At 36.4% G+C, this 18658-nt stretch overlaps 1 protein-coding gene across 5 annotated transcripts in view; it reads right to left on the reverse strand.

Moving 5' to 3' along the window:
• CCNI (cyclin I) overlaps window positions 1–18658 on the reverse strand; it is a 31798-nt gene that overhangs the window by 8926 nt on the left and 4214 nt on the right. For 3 of the 5 annotated variants that reach the window (XM_004430862.3, XM_087434465.1, XM_087434464.1), the window contains exons 2-3: window positions 15010–15166; window positions 3213–3341 (exon numbers count right to left, since the gene is read on the reverse strand). In XM_004430862.3, coding sequence (XP_004430919.1) covers window positions 3213–3341; window positions 15010–15123 — 243 coding nt within the window. In that variant the 5' untranslated portion in view covers window positions 15124–15166. The remainder of the gene's footprint in view (window positions 1–3212; window positions 3342–15009; window positions 15167–18658) is intronic. The other 2 variants (XM_087434466.1, XM_014787820.2) reach the window with 2 other exon arrangements.

An 18658-nucleotide genomic window follows, 5' to 3' on the forward strand; every position in this document is an offset into this window, starting at 1 on the left:
GTTAGCCAAAGTTAATTTCTATCCAGAAAAGAGGTTTATTTTAGAAAAAAATTTTAATTTAATAAATTCCCAAAATTAAAAATATATTTGAGTGAGTGTATTTTTTAAGCTAGTTTTATTCTCTTTATCTGTCATATCAGTAGGATTAACGTACTAGGTGTTAGGGAATTAAAAGAGAAAGAAGAGAATATTAAAAGAAGGCTATTAATATATTTCAAATGCTTTAAAAAATTATAGGATGCTAGATGAGAAATTTTCTAATTAAGTGTCCACCAAAAACATCATATACTCAAGTTCCATGATAAAAGAAGGAAAGGCATCTAAATACATACAGAATCAATTAGTGGGGAAAAAACCCTTCTTGGGTTTGACACCCATAAGAGGACTTGAATTTGCCTGTTTTCCTCATCTATAATAAGGTAGGCCCACTTTCTACCCTAATGGTAGAATAAGGGTTTGCCAACCCAGCATCAGAATCATTTTAAATCATCAAAACAATTTAGTCCAATTATGCTGAATGACACAGAGGTAAGTTATATAACACAAAGAAAACTTGTTTCAACGTTTGTTTATTTTTGCTGAGTAAGATTCACACTGAGCTAACATCCGCTGCCAATCTTCCTCTTTTTTTTTTTTTTTTTTTTGTGAGGAAGATCAGCCCTGAGCTAACATCTGTGCCCATCTTCCTCCACTTTATGTGGGACGCCGCCACAGCATGGCCTGACAAGTGGTGCCTTGGTGCGTACCCGGGATCCGAACCTGGGCCGCCAGCAGCGGAGCGCGTGCACTTAACCGCCACACCATGGGGCTGCCCCGCCCCCCTTTTTGTATGTGAGCCACTACCACAGCATGGCCACTGACAGAAGAGTGGTGTAGGTCTGGTACAGGACCTGAACCCAGGGCACCAAAGTGGAACATGCCGAACTTAACCACTAAGCCACCAAGGCTGGCTCTCAACATTTATTTTATACTTAAATACTGTACTCCCATAAAATTAGGGAGGCTTTCTGATGACCAGGGTACAGCTTTGATTAATTAACTTTTTAAATAAATATGCTAATGACCACTGCCTCTGTATAAGTGGCACACTGTCTAGGAATCTTCCAATCCTCTGCCTGTATGAGAAATTAAAGCTGGTTCAATACTAGCAATATTTTTAAATAATCATAACGTTAATCAGAACATTATAGTTTAGAAAGCACTTCCATAAATACTATGTTTGTTATGCTGTCTTCTTACATATAAGAAAACAGTCTCCAAGGTTAAGGGATACCACACAAGTGATCTAGGAAGTGAAGTCAGATCTTCTTGCTAAGACAGTTTCTAGGTTCCCTTATTTCCCCATGTATACAACATATCAAACCTACATCCCTGAGGTAATCAGAGTTCATTACAAAGAAAAGAGCCCAATAATTAACAATTTCAGGTAGGCAATGCAACCTCTAAATCAAGGGCACCAACAATAAATTTAGTAATAAAAAGACTCCCAACAGCAAATGTGTAATTTAAAAAACAAACAAACAGCAGTCCTCAGTCCTGTATGTACATCAGAATCATCTGTGCAAGTTGTTTTTGCTTCTTTAAATAAAGACATACACATATCATCTACTAGAGATTCAGAGTCAGTATGTCTGGGACAGGGCTCAAGGTTCGTACTTTTAAAGAGCTTCATAGCAGTTTCTTATGCACGGCTAGGCTTGAAGCTCCATTCGTTGTGTAGCCCTTTTATGGTCTGCTTTAAGTGCCTTTATTTATACTATGAATACATTTTAAAGATTTTATTTATTTTATTTTTCCCCCCAAAGCCCCAGTGGATAGCTGTATGCCGTAGCTGCACATCCTTCTAGTTGCTGCATGCGGGACTCGGCCTCAGGATGAACGGAGAAGTGGTGCCTCGATGCGCACCCGGGATCCGAACCCGGGCCACCAGCATCGCAGCGCGCGCACTTAACCACCAAGCCACAGGGCCGGCCCTACTATGAATACATTTTAGATTAATTGTTTCAACATAGATTAACCATCTCTAAGTAAAGGGTATCTGATGCTAATAACATGACAGAGCCCATTAAATAAGAAATATGAAAAAATGAGATTATACTTGGCAAAATTCTCTAATTGTTCCAGAAACTTCCCCAAATTTGTTTAAAATGTTTAATAAGATTAGTAAGACTCTTTTCTATGACAGAAGCTACAATAAGTTTATTAATTTTTGAAGAATATACAACCCAAGAAAGGACACTAACTTTAACATAGCTTTCTCTGTGATAGGGAGATTGGCTGTAGTAGGGGGACAGAAAGGAGGGAGGGGAGACTTCATGCTGAGATAAAAGTAGGCATTTCAGATAACCCAGATTTCAGGCAATTACTTTCATTATAATTAAGAGTAGAAGTTTGAAACCTAAGAAGGTAACTCAGTGGCCATCCAAATCCTTCCACTCCATAATTTTTTGGCTTCTATTTTTTATACCTAATAACAAAGAATATAGTACCCTTAGCACTGAATTCATAGTTCCCCCAGTTTACATATTCCCAGGCATACAAATGACAACAAGTGAATTGCTTTTCTACTTTTTCATGCCTTACCATTAAAAAAATGCTGACTTTCTGCTTTAAATCTGTTGAGGGCCTACTGTAACTGAGTTCACATAATATAATCAATGATATATTACACCAATAGGGACAACACAAAACTTATTCGTGTATTTGTATGCTGCCATTCAACAAAAACACAAAATTATTTTATGACAGTTCGGGTCATCTTGTACTCCAAATGAATGCCTCTAGAAAATATTTATATATTGTTCAGAAAACCACACAATATGGACATTCAATAAATAAGTAGTGATGGAGAAAAATATGCAATAGGCTTATACTTTTCTAGTCTGATTCACTGTCCACATCTAGTACACCAATGTGTTAAAAGATGACAACATTCTGCCAATGCTATATGGTTTGTATTAAAATCAAGAGAACAAAAATTTCATAGGTTAAATATAAGTTACGAATACTTGTAGGAAAATAAAATTACAGAATTAGAAACATTTCTGAAAATTTAAAGCAATAGCAGAAGACATCATGTCTTCTTATAGGTACATATATCACCTCCAGGAAGATTTTCCACTCCTCTCCACTTTACAGAATGTTTACTAATAGCCCCTGGTTTAGCATATAAACCCTCAAATAAGAGATTAGGTGTATCCTAAAATATTTACCTTTACAGTAGCTAAAAACCTGTCCAAAAGACTGCTGGCCAGAGCAAATGTTTCTGGGTAAAGGTTGAATTGGTACTTGAGTTTGGCCAGCCACTGAATCACTTCATCTCTCTGGGATGGAGAAACATTCTATAAGGGAACAGTTAAAAAATAGAATAAAAACAAAAGAGAACAAGTAAAGTTTCAAGTTATCAGCAAGAATATGTTTAGAATTCTCTCTTACAAAAGGTTAGCAAATGCTATGGAATTATGCTAAAAAGTGTTTTTAAGTTTATTCAAAATCTATGAAACGAGATAAACGAAGATAAAACGTTATGTACTGGTTATAGCATTTAATATCAATATCCAATATTCTCTTATTATTTATTCAATAAAATCTTCACTGTCATCTCACCATGTATCTATACTTTAATTAAATTGAGGTGTACAGGCAACCTAACATTTTAAAGTTTACATAACATAACTGATAGTAATTTTAGAATTAAGTTTTCCCAATTCTTGAGAATAAGAAAATACAGTGAAGTTTTTTCTAAGGCAGCAAATAGCCATTAAACCATTTTAGGAAATATAAATGACTATGATAACAGAATGATAGCCCATTAAAAACAAAACTAAAATCAACAGGAATAAAGGAAAGATACAAGGGGCAACAGACAAATTACACATTTAAAGATGATGAAAGAATATCGAAGGAGAAATTAACCTGAACTAACTTACCACTGAAGAGATTATTATACAAACACAAAAACATCATTGTTGTTTTAATCTTCCTAAACATTATTTTTATTTTATTTTATTTTTTTGCTGAGGAAGATATGCCCTGAGCTAACATCCATGCCAATCTTTCTGTTTTTTCAGTACATGGGCCACCAGCACAGCATGGCTGCTAACAGAGTGGTGTAGGTCTGTTCCCAGGAACCAAATCTGGGCCGCTGAAGCAGAGCATGCCGAACTTAACCACTAGGCCACTGGGGCTGGCCCCCTACATATTATTTTTTTAACAGCTGAATATAGGCTTAAGTTTTAGAAGGTACACACTTAAAGCAATAATGATTTAGATACCTTTACTCTTGTGCAGTTTTGCAAGCACCGTAAAAAAAAAACCTAGTCTTACTTAATCTACTACTAATAAATGAAACAGATCCTTGAACAGTCGGCTCTTCCTATCAGCGGGTTCCGCAACTGGAGAATATGGAGGGTCGACTAAGGGACTTGAGCATGTGTGGGTCCTGGAAACAATCTCCCTCAGATACCAAGGGACAACCGTACTACTTCTGCCAGGTAAACACAACAAAGTACAGAAATGACTCTGTGATTAGCAGAAAAGAGTATTTTCAATAAGTTCCAGACAAGTAAGCACTGCAGTCTTTATCATCATAACCATTTTTGATGGAAATCTCTTAAAAAATATATTACTTGTCTCATTCCTTACAAAGTACAGAGACCATAGCTTAAACATTTTTCCTGATCACTTGGGGTCAACTTCATGAATTAATTCCTATATCACAGAGGGATGCATTGAGCTATTAAAGCACAAAGGGCTGTATATCTTGACAATGTATCTCCTCAAACAGGTTATTTCAGTTGGAATTTCTTTTCTCTTTCCTCTTGGCTTTCTTTAGTGTTGCGAGGAATACATGACTTGGTGCTCACTATCATCTCTGCCATTGCACTGGCTAATTTCTCTCATTTTATTCCAACTCCTCTGTCACTTTTCAGCTTTGGCACAACTAAGTACAGTGTTTGTGTTGGCCGAATCAACTCATCACATGTATAAATTTTTACATACATCTAGCTCTAAACTCAGCTGTAACTGGTATTTTAGAAGGTTAACTGCCATACATCTACCTTCTGGTCAATTCCTTTTGTCAATACTGACTGGCCCTTGAATACTGCACAAGAAATACTGACAAGAAAATGAGATAAAGATGGTTTAACCTCTTATATCAACATCTCAACACCAAGCTGGTGTTAAGACTATGAACGATAACGTGAAAACATCTGACAATCAAGACATTTAATTCAGTTCATATTAGTAAACATTAAGTGTCTATCATGTGATAGGTCACAGGAATACAACGATGAATGAAAAAACTCCCTATTTAAATTTCAAAACTTAAAGTCTCATGGTGAGGCAAACAATTAGAAAATGTCAATTAACTATGGTAAGCATTAAAACAGGTATGCACAGGGTGCTAGGGGAGCACACTAGAAGGGCGCCATGCCCAGTGTGGGAGTAGAGTGAAAGCTTCTTAGAGGAGACAGCAAAAAACTTATATCTGAAAAGTTAAAAAGTGAAGGGAGGGGTGACCATTTGCCAGGCAAGGACAAGAGCCACGTTTTTTTAAGCTTGTGAACTTATTCTGAAGGATAGGAATGTCAACCTAGAGGCAAGAACCTATTGTTAAGCTCCTCAGACTTGCAAATAAAATCAAGGGGGGTAGAAAAGACAACTAGAAACCATACTCAGAGAATCAGTGATACAATTCCATGAATCAAAAAGGATAAGGCAGTTCATGGGACTGAAGTCGTGGCCTTGACAGGTTCTGCGTGCATAGAGTAGCAGGCGAATTTCTGTCCTGTAGAGATTTTTTGTCCAACATGACAGAGGAAACTAGAGTTAGGCTATTAAAGCCAGGAGGTGGATTCCCCCCTCACAAAAAGAGTTTGAAAAAGGCAGCAAAACACTACTGTCTGGAGCTATGGCTTCTTTAGGAAGCTGCAAGGAAGCAGACACAGCCCTACAGCTAGCCTGGGTCAAGCAGCTCTGAGCATGGTCATTGGTTCTACAACATCCCATTTTCCATAGAGCCCTGAGGTGCTACTTTAAGATCTAGTTCTGGACTAGCGGGCCCCTTAAGGTTCTTGGGAACCAAGTGAAAGCAGTCACAAAACTTCTAGATGGAAAGAGTTAAGCATTCAAGGGAAACTAAATTTCTACCACGATGATCTTTTATCTAAAATGCCAAAACAAATAAGAAAAGTAATGTTAAGTAAGGCATCCAAACAAATCAATGACAAGGAAATAAACTGACACAAGGAGAGGTAGAAGGTGATATAATCTGATGAAACTGGTGAGGCTTTTATGAGGAACAATGAGGAAGAAGAATACCATTAATTCTACCTTCAGGTCAGAGATACAATGGGAGTATAGGAGAAAAAACATTCCTAAATGACAGATTACATTACATAATGTGACTATTTGGTGTTTGACATTAAACAAATAACACAAGCATGTAATTACAAGAAGTGCCAAAAAAGATGGACATAATGTGCTTTAAGCGTATAAATATACAAGAGAACACAGTTATATAGAGATTTCCATATCATAACTAAACGATATAACTTATTGTAAAGCACAAACATATAATGCAAAAGGCACTTAAATATTAGTTTTGTCCTTTCCCACCTCTACAAGTATCTGATGCTATAAGGATGCCAGAAGAAACAAATTTACAAATTACATATAAATAATTCTTTAAAACCAATTATAATTAGTTATCAAAGAGATCATGATAATATCTTTGGACTTTAATATACCTTATATTAAAATTTGAGAATAGGGCCAAGAAAGCATTCTTGCATGGCTAGTATTATCATCACTAGCCAAAACTAACAATAACCAAAAAAAAAAAACCCACAAAAGATAATAGTTTGAGAAGGCTTACTCTTAGTGAAGTGATACTGATTCTATGAACATCTTTTCAAATTAATTCAAACATGTACTACACAGTAATATTATCAGGACAGCTTTACAAAAATTGAGTTCTGTGCCTAAGTAATCCCATTCAGGAGAGAGGAAGGAAGGAAGCAGGCCTGCCCAGCCAAGATAGTATTTCCTGATTAAATGATCTGTTTTCTCTTACACGAATGGCTCAAATAGGGTTAAAAAGGTTCAGGAAATTGGTTGAACTAATCCCAAAGAGAATGTATAACGGATTGATTCAACATGGTAAAACACAGGGCTTTATTTTCCACTGCTATTCTGATCATTAAAACACAAATCCTCCCCAGCTTTCAACTCTAAAAGGTTCACCATTACCTAAAAGATTACAATCTCCCAGGCATAGCATACAAGTCCCTCTTTGACTTACCTCTCCAGCCTCACTCACCTTCCATCACTTTCTGCCTTAAAATTCATACTGTAGAATAGTACTTATATTTATGATTCTTCCTTGCTCCTGCCATGCTATTTCACATCACTGCTCCTTTGCTTATACTCTTTCCTCTGGTTGGAACACACTCCCCTCTCTCTTTTACCTGCCTTATTATCCTTCAAGAGCTCTTTTTTTTTTTTTAAAGATTTTTATTTATTTTTTTTTTCCCCCCAAAGCCCCAGTAGATAGTTGTATGTCATAGCTGCACATCCTTCTAGTTGCTGTATGTGGGACGCGGCCTCAGCATGGCCGGAGAAGCAGTGCGTCAGTGCGCGCACGGGATCCGAACCCAGGCCGCCAGCAGCAGAGCGCACACACTTAACCGCTAAGCCACGGGGCCGGCCCCCTTCAAGAGCTATTTCAATGGTCACTCTTCACCAGACACTTTTCCTGATAACTCAAGTTGGGCTAAGTATCTTCCTGTGCTCCGACAGCATCTCTTGTCACACCCATGAAGTTCAACATATTGTTTTAATTACCTTTCTGCTTTTGGCTGTGATGGAGTAGGTAGCAGCAAACCTACATTACAGCTGAGAACAACTACAAAGGCTATTAACAACAACAAAAAGCTGTTTTAAAGGCAACAGAACTGCTAGGACAACCAGGCCTTGCTTTAGGAGCCAAGATTCTGGAGAAGAGATAACAAGAAGAGATGAGTCAACATTCTGCAGCTTTTCCTTCAGGGCATTTGCCCATCCTGTGAGTTATGGCAAGAGGCTGCGAGTATGGGCAAAGAAACCAACCACGCTTTGAGGAGTCTTACAAGGCTAGAGACAAAATTTGGACACTGGAAGAGCCAAGAACCTAGTGGGGAGGGGGAGGGTCAGAGATCTAAATGTGACACTCAGCCGATTTTCCTCTTAATACATTTTCTGAATGAAATTCTAAAGGTGGGAAGGACAGAGATCTAAGAAGCTAAGCAGAAAGCCTCCGAAAAGTGAGAATGAAATCAAGGCAGAGTTCAGCACCCTTCAGGAATAAGGAGCCCTGGTGAACACTCCAAGCTCTCAGCTGGAATCCTTGGCTACACTCTAGGAATTGGGGCAAACAAGAGGTAGATGAGGCCATATCTAACCATAAACCAGCCTCCAATCAGCACAGTCCCTCACTGGATTACAGTGATTAATCTCTTACTCAGTTTGCCCACCAGAGGGAAGACTGAGACTGAACTCTCCTGCAGAAAGATAACATCTAGAGCCTGTACAATTTTTCATAATGCTCAGCATCCCATAAAAACTTACCCAGGCATGACAAAAGAACCAAGTGACCAAAACCCAAGAGGAAAAGAGGGGGAGGGAGGGCAACACAAACATCTAGATCTTCAAGTTATCAGAAAAGGACTTAATATACAAGAAAATAGAGGAAAAGAAGGAAAATAGATGAAAAGATGAAGAATTTCACTAAAGAAATTTAAAAAATTCAAAAGGAAACTCTAGAACTGCAAAATATAACAACCAAAATTAAGAACCCAATATGTGATCTCATAACAAATTAGACATGGTTGGACAGCTATGCTTTAAAGAAAAACATACAATACGGAAAATCAACAGAACTAAAAGACTAAATGACAGACCTCTAGAAAGACTGATCAAGAAAGAAAAAGCACAAATCACCAACTAAGAAATGAAAAAGGGAACATCACTAAGGACCCTTTAGATGTTAAAAAGATAAGAGGATATTATGAATAACTTTACACAAATAATCTGACAAATTTAGATGAAATAAATTAATTCCTTGAAAAACAGAATTTACCAAAACTCAAAAAAGATTTAAATGAAGACTTGATTAGTCTCATATTTACCAAAGAAATTGGATTACCTACTTTCTCACAAATAAATCTCTAGGCTCCAGTGGATTCCCCAGTGAAACCTTCCAACATTTAAGAACTAATATCAATCTAAACAAACTGAGAGCATTAAAAAAAAAAAAAGCAGGAACACTTCCCAACTCATTTTACAAAGCCAGCATACTCTATCATGAAAACCTGACAAAAGCATTACAAAACCAATCTCACCTATGAACACAGATGCAAAAATCCTAAGCAAACTATTAACAAAATCCAATGATGTATAAAAATTCAATACCTATTTATGAAAAATCTCTTAGCAAACTAAGGCAGAGAAAGAAATTTCTTAATCTGATGAAGACTAAGAAATACATAGCAAAGGTTATATTTAATGGTGAAATACTGAAATCTTTCCTCTCAAATTGAGACTTCAGCAGTGTTCTGGAGGTCCTAGCTACTTCTAGAAAACAAGAAAAATAAAAAGTATAAGGACTAAAAAGGAAGAAATAAAACCACGATTATTCATAGTTGACATGACTGTACGATATACGGAAAATCTAAAAGACTCTGCAAACCATTAGTAAGCTAATTTAGTTTGGTCAATATATAAAAATCTATTTTATTTCTATATACCAACACATAGAAACAAGTATATAAAAAAATGAAAAATTTTAAGTGATACTATCTGTAATAGCCTCAACATGACTCAAATACCCAGGAATAAACCTAAATTACCAAACATTACTAAAAGAAACTGAAAAGCACCTTTAAAGAAACTGGAGAAATAGTCTATGTTCATGGATTGGAAGACTCATATTATAAACACATCAATTCTCCTCCAAATAGACATAGATATTCAATACAACCAGAACTCCCACAATTTCTTAGTTTTTTGAAAATTGACAAGTATATTTTAAAATATATATGGAACAGCTAAGAAGAACCAAGACGATCTTGGAAAAAATAAAGTTTATGCCACCAAACAAAGACTATTATAATGCTCTTATAATTAAAGGCAGTGCAGTATTAAAGAGAAGCAAACAGACCAATGATGAGAAAAGAGGCAAGAAACAGACCCACAAATATATCTATCTATACATATACAGTAGTCACTTGATTTATAACAAAAGTACATTGCAAGGCAGTGGGGGAAAAAATGTTTTTTTTTTTTTTTTGTGAGGAGGACTAGCCCTGAGCTAACATCCAATGCCAATCCTCCCCTTTTTTTTGAGGAAGATTGGCCCTGGGCTAACATCCGTGCTCATCCTCCACTTTATATGGGATGCCGCCACAGCACGGCTTAGCAAGCGGTGCATCGGTGCGCACCCGGGATCCAAACCTGCGAACCCCGGGCCACCGCAGTGGAGTGCGCACACTTAACCGCTGCGCCACCAGGCCAGCCCCGAAAAAATGTCTTTTTAATAAATGATACTGATCATCTACACGGAGAAAAACTATTCTTGACTCCTACTTCATACCATACCAAAAAAAAAAATTTCATCTGGAATGTAGATCTAAATGTGAAAGATGATTAAAAAAACGCAGGAGAATATCTTCATTACCTTGGATTAGGCAAACACTTCTTTAAAAAAACAAAAAAAAAAAAGAATTTGGTTATTAAAAATTAAGAACTTCAATTTGTCAAAAGTTAACCCAAGTAGAGTTGAAGATATCAGTAACAAATAGAGAGCCTGCAAAACAAAGAACTCCTATAAAACAATTAACAAAAAAAGACAACTCAGTAGAAACCCAGGTAAGATTTGACCAGATATTTCACCAAAAAAGGCTATCTAAGGGCCAATAAGCACATGAAAAGCTACTGAACTTCATTAGTGATCAAGGAAATGCAAATTAAAACCCAATGGGATACTATAACACACTCACCAGAATAACTAAAATGAAAAAGACAGACAATACCAAGGGTTGGCAAGGATATAGAGCAACTTGAGACTTTCACACTATGCTGGAAGGGGTAAAAAAGAAACATGGTACCAAACGACTTTGGACATACACCTGGTGGTATCTACTAAACCCGAGTGTGCGCATGTATTCTAGGTTCTAGCAATTCCACCTCTACAGAAATGCACACATGTTCACCAAGAGACATGCAGAAGAAAATGACTCTAATGACCATCAACAGTAGAACGAATAAATTTATATGATGGAATAATACATGGCAATGAGAATAAATTAATTACGACTACATGAAGGAACATGGATGAATCTTACATTAAAAAATGCTGAGCAAAATAGACCAGTATATATTCTATGATCCCATACACACACACACACACACACATGAAATTCACAACCAGGAAAAACTAATCTGTGCTATTAGGATAATGGTTTCTTGGTGGGGTGGAGACAGATGGTAGTAATTACAAGAGGGGCTTCTGAGGTGCTGGTAATGTGATGGTTATACAAGTGTTACTTTGCGAAAATTTAGAGTTGTACACTTATGATCTGTATACTTTTCTGTATATTATACTTCAAGAAACTGTTTAAGGAAAAGAAAAGAAGAAAGCAACCTCGGGGGAAATCAGATTTATTTATTTACCAAATCCACAGATGGTACAAATACAACAGTCAATATTTTAGATAACTTTATTTTAAAGCTAGAAAAATGGGCCAGAATTAACAATTTTAAATTTAATAAGGCTAAATATGAAACACTGCACCTAAGTTAAAAACTAAAAAAGTACACCCAGTATAAAGGAAACTTCACTTAAAAGTAGAGAGACAAAAACAATAAGGTTTTAAAAACAAGTTTGATATAAGCCAACAATATGACATTGCTGCCAAAAAAACAAAAAAAATTTAGGGCTAGATTAATGACCACAACTGAAATGTCACAATTCAAGAAACACAGTAAAGGAGTGTCTAGAGAAAGAAAAATGGGGATATTAAAAGGGAAATCCTGTCAAATGGAAAATGGTTAAAGAACAAGCAATGTTCAAACAGGAAAAGAGATAACTGTGGGCTTAACACCTGTCTTTAAGTAAATAAAGGGCTATCATTTAAAATAAGAAATGTATTTATTCTCTACTGCTCCAGTGGACAGAACGAGAACCAGTAAATGGCCACTAGAAAGAAGCAGTTTTCAGGTTCAATTTAGGAAACTACTTTCAATAATTAATAGAGCTTTTCCACAGTAGAACGGACAAAGTATTCAAAACAGAGGATAACTTATCAGAGATGTTAGAAGGAGAACTTTTTCTGTGTGTCTGCGCTTAGACTATAGTGTTTCCCAAACTTAACACACATTAATAAAATTATGAAGCTTTTTAAGATACACATTTCCACAGTTGCCACCACAAGCCCAGTAGGTCTGGGTGGACCCAGAATCTCTGGAAGAAGCCTCCTGGGTGATTCTGATACGCCTAGTAGCCCAGTGGTTCGAGATCCTGTATTTGGAAACCACATAATTAGACAGACTTTAGCGTCCCTTAGAGTTCCAAAATTCTAATGAAAACCATTTTTATATAAACAGCTTGATGCAGGGTTTTATCTTTATATATCAAAAGCACTTTAGCAAAATAAATTGAGAGTATCTGAAAGTGCATGTCACTCTGACCAGTCTTCAATTTTTTCCCCCAAATTCATATAACAAAATTATTGTGTACTTGAAAGTACCATTATTATATTAAAAAACTTCTCTAACATGGATGAATTATAAACAAATGATAATCAGTGTTCATTTAACGAATGTTTACTGTGAGTGTATTACACACCAGTAAACAACAATGACAGAACTCTACCCCGAGGGAACTCACAGTCAAATCATCAGGAAATTACAATGTTGTGTGCTATCGTAAGGGAAGTACAGAGTGCTGTGGGGGCACACAGAAGGGGAGCAATAGGTGTATAACATCCTTGAATGACTACTCTGTCCTAAACTGGAGGATAGGGGATGCAAATCAGAAGAGAATTATGAGACGACAAGTTCAAAGTAGAGTTTAGGTGGAGGAAAAAGGAAGGAAGAAGGAGGAGGAAACTGCACAAAAGGAAGCTTAAAAATATTTTATTTTTCCATTTTTACCAGCACTTAAAAAAATTAGAAAAGTTAAAAAAGATACCTGTATGGTTTAGAGACAAGACTGTTTTTCTTTTCTGCAAGGAGTCAAGGAGGGAAATCATGGTTAGAAGCAATAGTGGAAGGGGAAGTAGAAAAGCCAGTTCCTGAGAGTGGCAGAAGAAAATAAAGAAATTAGAACTAGAATAGAGAAGCGTCCTTGGAGGTTACTCTGGCAAGTGGCTCAAGCCCCTATAGCTTTTTATTCCCATTCCTATCTTAACTCCTATCCTCACCAGACCAAGCTCACCCACATTTTACAAGAATTAAATATGGCTTCTACTTGGCATTACTAAAGGTAAATCCTTAAGTAGATCCCTCTTAGAAGTTCTGATACTGTTCTGTTCTCTGGTATTACCTCAGTAATATTTGTTAAATCACCTATAGAATTAGGCCAGATTAAGTGATAATACAGCAATATGCTACAATCTTGGTAGAATATCACCTTCAAAAAGCATATTGTAAAAGTATATTATTGTTGGTTACATGCTGACTCAAGGAGACAGCAGAAGGAAGAAAAGAATGGTTCTAAAGGCAGCTGTAATAAAGCTTTGAGGCTTACTAGAATGTTGGAACATAATGGCAGGAATTTCGATTTTTCTCACTGCTATATCCCCAATGCCTAGAATCATGCTTGGAATGTAGGAGATACTTAATAAACATTTACTGAATGACTGAATCCCCAAGTAGTAATCTAAAAATCACACAAGCACACCAAAATAAAAAACGAAAAACAAAGTATAATGGGAAGAAAATTGCCTCAGGTTCAAATTATAACTCTACTACTTACTAGCTAAAATCTTGTGCAAACTGGAACTACTGCCTATTTCTAAAGATTAAATGAGATATTAAATGTGGTAGCACATGTGAATGCTTCCAGCATAAAAGGTATTCATTCAGGTTAATCTTCAATTTGCTAAATGACAGAAAAGTAAGAGTAAATGCAAAATATATTTCTTCAGCTTGTGGGAAAGAATCACAGAAGTAGGTTTGAATTAGAAATCGCATATAGATTTCAATAACCCATGAGCAAAGGTTAACATAAAAACAATACAGCAAGAACTTAAGATATTTTCATTCACCTACACAAATTAAAAATTTCTTTGCCACTATTCTTTATCCCAAGCACAGTACTAGGCAGGTGGGATAAAAAGAAGTGTAAGACATCTTATAGAGTAAGTGGATAAACTTCATATTTATAAAAAATAACTGACATAGGGGGCTAGCCCGGTGGCATAGTGGTTAAGTTCCGCACGTTCTGCTTTGGTGGCTCGGGTTTGCGGGTTCGGATTCCCAGCGCAGACCTACACCACTCGTCTGCAGTCATGCTGTGGCAGTGACCCACATACAAAACAGAGAAAGACTGGCATAGATGTTAGTCTGGGCTAAGCTTCCTCAAGCAAAAAAAGAGGGAGATTGGCAACAGATGTTAGCTCAAGGCTAATCTTCCTCAGCAAAGAAAAAAAACTTGATACAATTATATAATAGAAGTAGAAAAATTTCTAAAAGAAAAGGCACATAGCCAATAGTTACCAAGAGATCAGCTGGCTATCTCCCCTAGAAGCTTCCAACATCGGCATTACCTTAGTAGTTTACTTGAACTCCTTATAAATATCCAAGAAAAGATAGAGAAATTTTTTCCTCACTAAAGACAATGACAGAACATATCCTTTAATGGAATATATCTTTCCAATGCAGTGTCAAGATACTGTTATATATGAAGTAGTACACTTATTTCTAATAAAAGTCATCTATCTAGCATGAAGAGAGAGAAATCATTACCTGATTTGTAGGCATTTTCGGCACATTCACCTTCCACATCTGGGCTTCCCTAGAGATTGCCTTTTCCAACAGGAAAGACAATCTCTGGTTTTCCAAAGGCCCTGGAAACTTCATGATATCCTTTGGATCTGCCTGCCACCCAGCTTGATGTAGCTACCTATAAAATCAAATATAAAACAATGCTTTTATTTAATTACAGAATAACTGTAGCACTGTATAAATATGTTGGTACTTATTAAGCAATTCATAAAACAAAATAAGAATGTTATGAAGCAGTGTAGGATTTTACAGCTCTTTAAAATATCATATATTAAAATAATCAGTTATCTAAAACATCCTCACTTTTAATTTGAAACTCAGTTAACATGGCCATATAATTGATAGAACCTTTGGACTCTGATCAAAACATTACTGTATCAACAATTTTTAAGTCATGGGCTTTTTATTTTTTTTGTGAGGAAGATCAGCCCTGAGCTAACATCCAATGCCAATCCTCCTCTTTTTTGCTGGGGAAGATTGGCCCTGGGCTAACATCCGTGCCCATCTTCCTCTACTTTATATGGGACGGCGCCACAGCATGGCTTGACAAGCAGTGCGTCGGTGCACGCCCAGGATCCAAACCTGCCGACCCCGGGCCGCTGAAGTGGAGCGTGCACACCACTGTGCGACCTGGCAGGCCCCAGTCTCGGGCTTTTTATACAAGGAATTCTTAGAAGTAGTTGTCCCAAATATTCCTCCTAAAAATCTAATGAGATAAAAGCTAATCTTTTTCTTCATTAAAAAAAAAGTTACATTAATTACATTAAATCCCACTCATTCCCATTTAATTAGTATGAAACCATCCCCTTAATTATGAAACCGTCTTGAATTGCACTTCCAATACAGTGTCCACTAGCTATTCCTCAATCACACTAGCCCCATTTCAAGTGCTCAACTGCCATATGTGGCTAGTGAATAGTGCACTGGACAGTACAGAAAAGGAACATTTCTATCAATGTAGAAAGTTCTTTTGGACAATGTTGATATAGAAAGCTCAACAGTAAGGTGACTGGCACTCTAAAATGAGCAGCAAATCTAAAGAGCAACAGTCTAGACCAGTGCAGGGCAACTGAGAGTCCAAGAGAGATGTCCCTAGGTTTAAAAAATAAAAAGGAAACTATAGATTGGAGAGGTTTGTGTGCAGAAAATTGGATTGAGAAGCTGCTGAAGAATGTGAAAAGACCGAACTAGTTTGATGAAAGCTAAAAGCAACTGAAAAGGCAATGAACTTCAGACAAAAAGATTATGCAAGAAGGTAAATGTAATAATATACCACAATATTTACACAGCAATAATAATGAAAATACCGAATACAGATTTCAACATTGTGATAAAACTACAATGGGATAATGAGGGGTGTCGGGAGAAGGTAGAATGAGAAAGTCTTTACATTTCATAGTAGGAAAACCATAAATAATATCTAAAACTGAAATATCAAAAAACAGCAGTAGGACAAGTTATTTGAAAATATGATCTTAAATAACAAGAGAAACAGGTAAGAGCTGACAGTAGCGAACCTCTGGAGAGTGAGAAAAGGGTGAGGAAGCCCTCCCTGCAGCAGGGGAATGCTGTTTTTCATTATAAACCTCATATAACTATTTCACTTTTTCAACTATGTACCTTTATTACATATGTGCTTCACATTCACGGGATTTAAAAAAAAATTTTATGCCTAGAATTAACATATGAATAGTTCCAGATTTTTGATAAAAGTGTAAAATTAGCTTGAAAAAACAAAGAAGAAACCTCTTCCTCAATTTCCCCCCTAATTCCAGCTACTATCCTCTTTCTTATTAATCACTTCACATACTTCACCTACTTGCTACTGAACCTACTGGTTAAGCGGATTGTGGGGTTTTTTCCTTTTTGCTTCTTTAAACCTCTGAGTTTTTGCAAATTTTCTATGACAAGCATGAAGTACTTTCATACTAAGGAGAAAAAAAGTAAATAACTTAGGGAAAAGAAATAATACCTATCCTGAAAGGCCCACTTCAAAGGTAATTTCTTCCAAGAACTTTTAATTCTCTAATCTAGTGTGATTTCTCTCCTTTCCAAAAGCAGCTTCCTACTATCTCCCCTACTAAATAATAAATTCCTTTGCAGTCACATCTACCAATATCATCTTTTTCTCATTCACTGTACCCAGAGCACAGTATCCTAATGAAACAGGCACTCAACCAAAGGTTCATTTCAACTCTTGCGGCCAAAAACAAAAACAATCAACCAAAAACAAAACAAACAAACCCAAGTCTAATCTCTCTTTCCCAAGCCAATCTTTCAAATGTTTGAAACTACTATCATGCTCACCAATTCATCTTTTTCATAGCTGAAAAACCATTCAAGGGTTCCTAATATAACATGATTTTTGCTCTCCTAAATCAGCACCAGATTAACTATTAATGCAGTCTAAGATCATTACCTATTTTTTTGGAGGCCATACCACACCATCGATTCAGGTAGAATTTATGGTCGACTAAAACTCTTTTAAGACTTGCTAAGGTACACTCAGGCAAACTACCCCTCCACCCGCCCCACTCCATTTTGTGTGGGTTTTTGGTGGCTTCTTTTGTTGTTGTTCAGGACCTTAAATGGATTCTTTCTTCAAAAAAAAAAAAAAAAAAGTCATCTTGTTAAATTCCATCTACTGTTATATTCCCCTGAGATGTTCTGAGATTCCAATTTTGCTGCCTTGGTACTCTTCTCAGATTCTCCACAATTAGATGAACAGACTCACTATAATTTCATCTAAAGCAGATATAAATATTAACCTACTAATGTAAACTAGATGACCATCTGTCAAGAGATATTTAGAAGAAACACCTATATTGGATAGAGACTGAACTTCATAGGTTCTAAGGTTTCTTCTAAACCTAATTTTAGTCTGTAATCTATTAACTCTTGTCAAAACTTCAAACTTACTTAACTAATTATTCCATTAGCTACACTCAACAGGGTGGCTCACAAGGATCCACCAGCCTTGTCAATACACCCCAATGGCTGGCTGCCCCTAGTGATTACTCTTCCCTTACAATGCTTCCTTTGAAGATTATTTTTAGGGGAGGATGGATGGGGGACAGAGAGGGACATAAAGGACAGACTCATGTACAGAGTAATAAGATCGGGTTCAAGGGATTCCTGTTCTCCAACCTCCTACAATTAAGGCCGTTAGTGAAACTTTCAAATATTTAGATGCTGTAACAACATTTTTAACACAAAGTAATCTGAGTCAAAGAAGAAATCACAAGGGAAAATAGAAAATACTTTGAGATGAATGAAAAAGACCTAACATACCAAAACATATGGGATGCAATAAAAGCAGTGCTTGGAGGGAAATTAATACCAGTAAAAGCCTATATTAAAAAAGATTTCCATCAATACCCTAACCTTCCACCTTAAGACACTGGAAAAAGTAGAGCAAACTATACCTACAGCAAGCCAGAAGAAAGAAAATAATAAATATTGGAGTGGACATTAATGAAGTAGAGACTAGAAAAATAGAAATCAATGAAAACAAAAGTTGATTCTTTGAAAAGATCAACAAAATTGGCTACACTGATGAAGAAAAAAAGAGAATAAAGCACTAAAATCAGGAATAAAGAGGGGACATTAC

Source organism: Ceratotherium simum, chromosome 8 (genome assembly GCF_057802395.1).
Source record: "Ceratotherium simum simum isolate JZ-2026a chromosome 8, ASM5780239v1, whole genome shotgun sequence".
In the NCBI taxonomy this organism is placed as follows: domain Eukaryota; kingdom Metazoa; phylum Chordata; class Mammalia; order Perissodactyla; family Rhinocerotidae; genus Ceratotherium; species Ceratotherium simum.